This window comes from Salmo trutta, chromosome 31 (genome assembly GCF_901001165.1).
Source record: "Salmo trutta chromosome 31, fSalTru1.1, whole genome shotgun sequence".
In the NCBI taxonomy this organism is placed as follows: Eukaryota; Metazoa; Chordata; class Actinopteri; order Salmoniformes; family Salmonidae; genus Salmo; species Salmo trutta.
This window is the reverse complement of record NC_042987.1, coordinates 9980493-9989734: the sequence shown is the minus strand read 5'-3', so window position 1 is coordinate 9989734 and position 9242 is coordinate 9980493. Positions and strand designations below refer to the sequence as shown.

The following is a 9242-nucleotide window of genomic DNA, read 5'->3' as shown; positions in this document are numbered from 1 at the left end:
CTTTATGCAGCAGAGCCACTGATGGTGAAAGGATGACTTCTCCCTGGAGCAGGACCCTGGCCACAGTGAGTGTGACACACATCTTTAAAGAAAGGTTTTCACTGCTTACCACTGCTGTCCTTCACTAACCCCTTTTCTGTTCAGCAATCTTCCTACTGTGATTTCAGTACGCAGACTCTTGTCTTTATATTCAGTTAAGTTTCCAGCTAGGGCGTTATAGTGATTGAAGACATAATTATATAATGTCATGTAATGGTTAGGGAATTTAATAAGAGCCAATTCCCCTTGGATTATTGGTGCAAAGTGTTAAAGAAACAATCCTGGATAAATGTATGACATTATGAACATGGATAGTAAGAGGATTTAATAGTAGGCCATAAATTGCTGTAATTCGGTTCAGCTAGAGGTCAATGTGTCTAAAATAATGCACAATTAGTTTATCCTTCTGTTTCCCATTAGCTACGTTTATATTGCTCGTAAATTCTCATGTGCTGCTGTCTTCGTCCCTCTTTTCACCTCATCCCATGTCTTCCCTCTCCTCTATCCTATATCTGGCCACTTCTGTCTCTCTTTCCTTCACTCTCTCTTTAATATTTGCAGTGTGTTTCACACATTGGTTGAATGGGGAAAGGTACATATTAAATATGATATAAACACATTCAGATTGAGGCGCTGTAATGATTATTTTCTCTCAGATGGTTCAGCATCATTTACTAGCATCTCTTTAATGTACATTTATTCAAGCAGAGATAAAATGTATCTGTATGTATGGATCTGCCTATACAGTATCATCATCATTGAATGTACATGGAGGTTGAATTTGGATTTCATTGTGCCAACATACGGAACAAATACATTTAGGCCTAATATTTTGACACATCATATCTACAGAAGGGTGATGATAAGGTGTATTTACAATAGATAAGAATAAAGGTGTGGGGCCACTAAAAGTATTTGTATATTTGACTGGTGTGGATGGAAAGATCTGTATGAGCTATTTACTTTGGGCTAGTTTTTGGACTTTTATTTCCATTTTAGTCATTTAGCAGACACTCGTATCTAGAGCATTTAGGGTTAAATGTCTTCCTCAATGGCACATGGATAGACCTTTTATCCAGTCGGCTTGGAGATTCGAACCAGTCGGAGATTCGAACCATTCGAACCAGTCGAACCTGTCGGTTACTGGCCCAACCGCTCTTAATCGCTAGGCTACCTGCCACCCATCAAACAACAACTTTCCAAATGTCAAGCCCTAGATAGAGTAGTTCACTTCACCCATCAAGCCGACAAGGTAGTGTACCACAGTCACAGTCTGTTCCCAGTGGTCAGCTCGTTCCTGTTCCCTTTCCTCACCTTGCATCTCATTCAGACAGACAACGCTGTGATGCTGATGAGTGGTCTGAACACTGTGTGTCAGTGCTGTTGCTGCACTGCTGCTTCCCCTGAGAGCAGATGCGATGCCTTTTTCAGTTTGTGTGACGACGTGTGCTGGCCTGTGTTGAATGTATGCTCTTAAGGTGTGCTCTCCCTAGAGAGAAAGAGAGAGAGAGAGAGAGAGAGAGAGAGAGAGAGAGAGAGAGAGAGAGAGAGAGAGAGAGAGAGACAGAGACAGAGACAGAGTACACGTCGCCACACAAAAAGACATCATGTCTGCTCTCGGGGGAAGCGGCACAGGACTGACACAGACTGTTCAGACTACCCATCAGCGTTGTGTGTCTGAATGAGATGACTTGGCCTGCCAGGCTGGTTCTGACTCATCCCAGCCTGGTTCTGAGTCATCACAGCTGCCAGTTTAAGGGAAGGCCCAGTGAATTCTGCAGGCAGGTGATTCACCAACTCAGCACCAGACAAACAGACACTATGAATAGATGAATAATAAAAGGGATACAATAACATCAATTATTAAAACATCTTATTCATGCCTCAAATCAATTTGTGTGTGCCTTTCTAATTATGTGCATCCCTCTTTCCCACCTTCCTCTCTCAGTCCATCCCCAACGGGAGCAGCTAGATCATACTTTTGTTCCTTCCATCCCTCGTTCCATCCCTCGTTCCATCCCTCTCCCACCACCATGCCGGCCATAGTGAACCTGCTCTTCAATACGGTGTCTACCAACACCACCATCTCCTTCTCCCTGGTGCTGCCTCTGGTCAGCGTCCTCTCCCTCCTGGTGGGGGTCGGAGGTCACCTACTCATGTGGCTGGTGCTGATGCGTAACCCTCGGCGACGCTCCAAACCTAGCTCCGTGCTGCTCCTCAACTTGAGCCTGGCTGACATGGGCGCCCTGCTCACCCTGCCCTGCGTCCTACTCAGCGCCAGCTCCCAGGACTGGCAGCTCGGGGGCGGTATCTGTGTGCTGCTGGGCTTCATGACCTCCCTGACGGCCGGAGTGGATATATTTAGTCTGGCCGCCTTGTCGGTGCTCAGGTACCGTATAGTGGCCCCACCTGCTAGACCGCCCGCCAGTCCCACACAAGTGTGAGTACGAAATTAAACCATTCATCTGCACACGTTTAGGTCCACCTCAGCTATGTAACCTCCTCTCTCCCCCCTCTCTCAGAGCCGGCATCGTGGCAGTGATCTGGTTAGTCTCTGTCACCATGGCCCTTCCCAAGGTCACATACATCCAGTTTGACAGTGGCTGTACATGGTCTGTGGGGCGTGGCCAGTGGCTGGGCTTCCTGGTGCCAGCCTTCCTGGTCTACTACGTGGCTCCGCTCCTCTGCATTGCCCTCAACTGTGGCCTCATCATCACCCATCTCCACCGCTGCCGGGGTACGCTGGCCGCAGACCGCCGCAACAAGAAGGCCACGGCGCTCCTGATTGGCTCCACACTGGTCTTCGCCATCAGCTGGCTGCCCTACTACGCCCTGGAGTTTGTCAATGTCATGTCCCCCTACGTCAGCTTCATTGCCTCGCCTATCAGTCAACAACCCTCCTCCTCCCTCAACTCGTCCGCGTCCCTGTCCCCACCCACGGAGGGGGACACGGAGGTGTCTCTCCTCTGGGAGGTGGCATCCCTGTCGGCCATCTTGTTGGTGTGTTTGGCACCCTGCTGGAACCCGCCGCTCTACTTCCTGTTATCTCGCCCGGCGGTGCGTCAGCTCCGTGCCCTCCTGCTGTCGCTGAGGAAATGCTTGGGAAGCCTGCGACCACCTATCACCCCCGCGCCAACACCCCGTTTTCCTCACCTCCGCCCTCATCCAACTTTGTAACTACACACCACGCCTTGCCACTCAGGCTGATCCAGTGAGATTAACACGCACGCACAAACGCACACACGCAATTATTCAACAGATTGTGATTACATACACTGAGAGTACAAAACATTAGGAACACCTGCTCTTTCCATGACATAGACTCACCAGGTGAATCGAGGTGAACGTTATGGTCCCTTAATGACGCCACTTGTCAAATCCACTTCAGTCAGTGTAGAAGGGGAATGGGAGGAGACAGGTTAAAGCTTCATAAATGTGAAGGTGTGTCCCAAAAGTAGAGGCTTAGAATCTTACAATCTTAGGTTTCGCCTTGCAAGTGTCAGTTAGCAACTCATACTCCTCACACACAGAGGTATCAAATCAAATTGTATTTGTCACATGCGCATGGTTAGCAGATGTTTAATGCGAGTAGAGAAATGAGAAATGCTTGTGCGTCTAGTTCCGACAGTGCAGTAATATCTAACAAGTAATCTAACAAGGAGAGACTAGGTGGGGGGCTGGCAGAGAGACGGAGAGGGTAAGAAAAGGAAGAGAGCATAACCAAGACACAGATTCAAGGGGCTGATCAAGCAGTGTGTGTGTGTGTGTGTGTGTGTGTGTGTGTGAGGGGGGGGATAAAAATTACATTAATGAAGGCAAAAGGGGGTGAAATATTGCTTGTGTTTCTCCCACAGAGAAAACAACAACATGATTGACAGGTGTGACCCATTTATGCCATCAGTAATTGAACAACATGGAAATGTAGTATTCCTTCCAACAAAAAAAAGATCTAGATATATTTCAGAATGTTGTCTATCCCTGGAAGTAATCATGTCAATATAACAGTTTTAAACACATAGCTTGCCCCAAAAATAGGGACAGGGTAAGCCTTGGGGTAAGTGGGTGACGTTGTCCTGTGACAGTGGGTGGTGATGCTGGTAGGTCTGGTAAGTTTAATTCTTGGAATGAGGGTGTGGTATATTGTATATCTTAAATGTACGCCTACATTCAGATATAGATACCTCTGTTCAATATCACTTACTCTTCCATATCTTTCCCAGTTGTCTGAGACAGGTATGATGTTTCGATGTGCCAATTCGTAGGCATGTTCTCTGCATTTGAGACCACTAAGCCCATGAAACTGGTCTGCAAAATACATGATACGTTTAAGCAATCTCAGACTCCATGTCATCAGATAAGACCTTGTGTGCTACTCTATCGTAGCCTCTCTTTCGGACAGGTACATGTTTGTTTTCTTTCTACGGTACCTCTTCAGTGTGTGCAATGATGTCCGAACAGTGTTTTTTTTTTTTTGCAGTAACTTCTTTGTGGTTGTAATGTTGCAAACGGCCGCGGCAGTTTCAGAACGAAGGACGTGGTTTTCAATTGCATGCTGTGCATAATCTTAAGGGATAAATATTGTGTTTTAAATGTACACTATAAGAGTGAAGAGCTATGAATTCAGTGTTCATGTGACTGTTCAATATGTAAACAAAAGGAAAAATAAATGTGCCTTTGAATGTATTATTGACTAAATAAATTCTTCTAAATGTGTTTGAAATGTTACTTTCGAGACCGGCTGCACATAACACATTTCTGTCATGCTTTATACATTGGAGTTCTCCCTAAACCAATCCAGGCCAGTAAGCTTTTGGCCATTCCATTAGAACAGTGTTCTCTCTGGGGATTTGAACTAGCAACCCACTGTAACAGCTCATTTCCCCTCTACTCCATCTCACTTCAGGGACCTACACTGCCCAATATATAGGCATGACCTAGCCAAGTACTGCATATAGAATAAACTGAAATCCCCGTGGAGCTTTCATTGAACACAGAACAAAATGGCAGTAAAGTGAGCAGTGGATAAGGAAGATATACAGCATATAGCACAGGAGGCCCCTTCATTAGGGAGGACGGGCTAGTTGTAATGGCCGGAGCGGAATCAGTGGAATGGTATCAAGTACATTAAACACACGGTTTCCATGGTTTCCAGCTGTTTGATGCCATTCCATTCACTCCATTCCATACATTATTATGAGCCATCCTCCCCTCAGCAGCCTGCTGTGGTATAGAGAATGAGGTTGGTGTTCAGAATGAAATAAGAACTCCCCTCCTCTAGAAGCTAGGTTCTATATTACATAATATCCACTGGTTTACTGCAGGAAATATAGACCCATAACCCCATTACTAAGCCCTATGACAGACAGGCAACACACAGAGGACACACACACACACACACACACACAAGCACTTACACGCACACGAGCAAGAACGCGCATGCACACACAAACAGCATGTCATATAGGCTATTTGAGGGCTTTCAGTCGGCATAGTAACCTTGACTTATGAGTGCTGATAGAAAGTGTCTTGTTTTTATCTGGAGGTTGAACAAAATCACTTGTTAAATGTACAGGGACAGGAGGAGCAATCAGATCAACACACTTGGGTCTGGTCTAATAACACAGCGCAAAGGGCATCGCATGTATTTAAAGTGGCTTGGTTTGACAAACAGAGGTAATTGGATTTGAATGTTAGGCAATTCATATTGAGAGACAGCAAAAGTCTGTTAAAATTCATTGGGAAGTTAAAATTCATTGGGAAGATTGGAATCACTTGAACTCAAGGCTGATTAGATAGGCTAATCAGTTGTTATGCATCAGGCTGAAAGAGTGCGTGTGTGTGTGTGTGCATCAGTGTATGCGTGTGTGCGCTTGGCGTGCGTGTTTCAATTGCACTGAAATTCAGTCTGAGAGAACGATCAAATCCCAGTGTAATCTAACAGCGCAATGACATGGAAAACGTACTTACAAACAGGGCCAGCTCCAGGCATAAGTGACATAAGCTCAGTCGGAGTCTTACTGTTGCGAGTTAGAATAGTAGAATACACAAGGTGCAAGTTCAAAGTTCGGTCGTGTATTAGCAGTTTTTCAGCAGTCACTCAATTAGCCATGTCAGCTAACAATTTTTAGATTGGTAAATTAGTCTAGCCAGTTTTTTAAACTTGTTGTAATCATGGACGAATACCGACCGGGCCCAGGGGCCCTGACCTCCAGGGGTCCCCTGTTGATTTTGTTAGTTACTCTCACTCAGATAACATTCAATCAATCAATCAACCAAATGTATTTATAAAGCCCTTTTTACATCAGCAGATGTCACAAAGTGTTTATACAGAAACCCAGCCTAAAACCCCAAACAGCAAGCAATGCAAATGTAGAAGCATGGTGGCTAGGAAAAACTCCCAAGAAAGTCAGGAACCTAGGTTGAAACCTAGAGAGGAACCAGGCTCTGAGGGGTGGCCAGTCCTCTTCTGGCTGTGCCGGGTGGAGATTATAAGAGTACATGGCCATTAAGACCAGATTGTTCTTCAAGATGTTCAAATGTTCATAGATGACCAGCAGGGTCAAATAATACTCAAAGTGGTTATAGAGGGTGCAACAGGTCAGCACCTCAGGAGTAAATGTCAGTTGGCTTTTCACAGCCGAGCATTCAGAGGTCGAAACAGCAGGTGCGGTAGAGAGAGAGAGAGGGAGAGAGAGAGGGAGTCGAAAACAGCAGGTCAGGGACAAGGTAGCACATCTGTTGAACAGGTCAGGTTTCCATAGCCGCAGGCAAAACAGTTGAAATTGGAGCAGCAGCACGACCAGGTGACCTGCGGACAGCCAGGAGTCATCAGGCCAGGTAGTCCTGATGCAGGGTCCTAGGGCCCAGGTCACCAGGAGGAGAGGGAGAGAGAGAGAATTAGAGGGAGGATACTTAAATTCACACAGGACACCAGATAAGACAGGAGAATTACACCAGATATAACAGACTGACCCTAGCCTCCGACACATAGACTATTACAGCATAGATACAGGAGGCTGAAGCTGAGACGGGGGGTGGGGGGGGCCGTGGCCTCATCCAATGATACCCCCAGGCAGGGCCAACCAGGCAGGATATAACCCCACCCACTTTGCCAAAGCACAGCCCCCACACCACTAGAGGGATATGAACAGACCACCAACGTACTACCCTGTGACAAGGCTGAATATAGTCCACAAATATCTCCTCCAACACACGAGCCCGGGGGGGTGCAAAACCAGACAGGAAGATCACGACTGTGACTCAACCCACTCAAGTGACGCACCCCTCCTAGGGATGGAATGGAAGAGCACTAGTAAGCCAGTGACTCAGCCCCCGTAATAGGGTCAGAGGCAGAGAATCCCAGTGGAGAGAGGGAGGCCGGCCAGGCAAAGACAGCCAAGGCGGTTCGCCGCTCCAGTGCCTTGCCGTTCACCTTCCTACCCCGGGGCCAGACTACACTCAATCATAGTACATACTGAAGAGATGAGTGTTCAGTAAAGACTTAAAGGTCGAAACCGAGTCTGTGTCTCTCACATGGATAGGCAGACCATTCCCCAAAAATGGAGCTCTATAGGAGAAAGCCCTGCCTCCAGCTGTTTGCTTAGAAATTCTAGGAACAGTAGGGAGGCCTGCGTCTTGTGACCGTAGCGTACGTGTAGGTATGTACGGCAGGACCAAATCGGAGAGATAGGAAGGAGCAAGTCCATGTAATGCTTTGTAGGTTAGCAGTAAAACCTTGAAATCAGCCGTATCCTTAACAGGAAACTGTTGCAGAGAGGCTAGCACTGGGGTAATATGATCAAATTTGTTGGTTCTAGTCAAGATTTTAGCAGCCATGTTTTGCACTAAATGAAGTTTATTTAGTGCTTTTTCCGGGTAGCAGGAGAGTAGAGCATTGCAGTAGTCTAATCTAGAAGTGACAAAAGCATGGATTCACTTTTCTGCATCATTTTTGGACAAAGAGTTTCTGATTTTTGCAAAGTTACGAAGATGGTAAAAAGCTGCCCTTGAAATATTCTTGATAAGTCTGTCTAAACAGAGATCAGGGTCCAGAGTAACGCCAAGGTCCTTCACAGTTTTATTTGAGACAACTGTATAACCATCAAGATGAATTGTCAGATACAACAGCAGATCTCTTCGTTTCTTGGGACCTAGAACTAGCATCTCTGTTTTAAAAGTAAAACATGTGTATCCATCCACTTCCTTAATGTTCAATCACCAATCTGAATTGTGACCACCATCCAACAAACTCACCATGAGACAAATAGATTGGCGAGCTGGGATGAACATAGAAAATTGCAGTCATTTCAGTTTAGTCACAAATCTTCCCAATTTGTCACTTGACCCCTCTAACCTATTTCAGCTGGAAACATGCTGTACGCTATTGATAATCCTAGCAGCCCATTAATTTGGAGCAGGCAGAATTTTGTCAGGCTGAGCTTGCCGTTAATGAGTGCAGTTATCTCAGTGATCTGTCAGCACTGTGATTCTCTCACACACACACGGCTCTCGCTCCGGTGGCTTGATGAGACTTAATTAAAGTCTGCAGATTAAAGCTCAGCTCCACAGGCCCATTGAGAAGTGCTAGCTCGTCTCCCAGTCCCCATTCAGTCCTCATTCAGTCCGCATCAGTCTTCCTCTAACCAGTACATGCTACCGAGCTGCCACTGAGGGTGGGGCCCAGACGGAGAGACAGACAGACACAGGAAGTTGCTTCATCAGCAACGTGAGGACGTAACAATCAACCGCAAGGAGCGACTAGGGCTCTTGTTCTTTATCCCCCGGGGTGTAGTGAGTGGGTTGGAGGTGGTTCAGTGAAACATTGTTCACGTGATGAGTAACTTAACGTCACCTGAGACCTATATACAGACCTGTGTTAGCTCCCAGAGAAAATGCCTGCCGGCTTTAGCTTAGTGGGCTAACACAGTCTTAAGGTGCATAGACAACCCGGTCTAATAACCAGCCAGATACAGGGTGAGTCATTGGGAGTACAAACCACTATAAGGTTATAAGGTCATGGACAGACCATTGTAGTTAAGCCCCTGAATGACACAGTCATAAATAATATGATCGTAAACTGATGCAGCTTCTCACATCCAATGGATGAGAACCAACAGGTTCATATGATTTCACAGTCACCATATCAGGCAACTCACTAAATTCAGGTGTTGCTTGGAGAATGAGAACGCTATCCCATTTCCGTC

At 46.2% G+C, this 9242-nt stretch overlaps 1 protein-coding gene across 1 annotated transcript; it reads left to right on the top strand.

Moving 5' to 3' along the window:
- On the top strand, nt 1-4751 carry si:ch211-119o8.4 (somatostatin receptor type 3). The gene is made up of 3 exons (XM_029725125.1): nt 1-65; nt 1988-2479; nt 2562-4751. The coding sequence occupies exons 2-3, from the start codon at nt 2073-2075 to the stop codon at nt 3214-3216; spliced, it is 1062 nt and encodes a 353-aa protein (XP_029580985.1). The 5' UTR covers nt 1-65; nt 1988-2072; the 3' UTR covers nt 3217-4751.
- The last annotated feature ends 4491 nt before the right edge of the window (nt 4752-9242 follow it).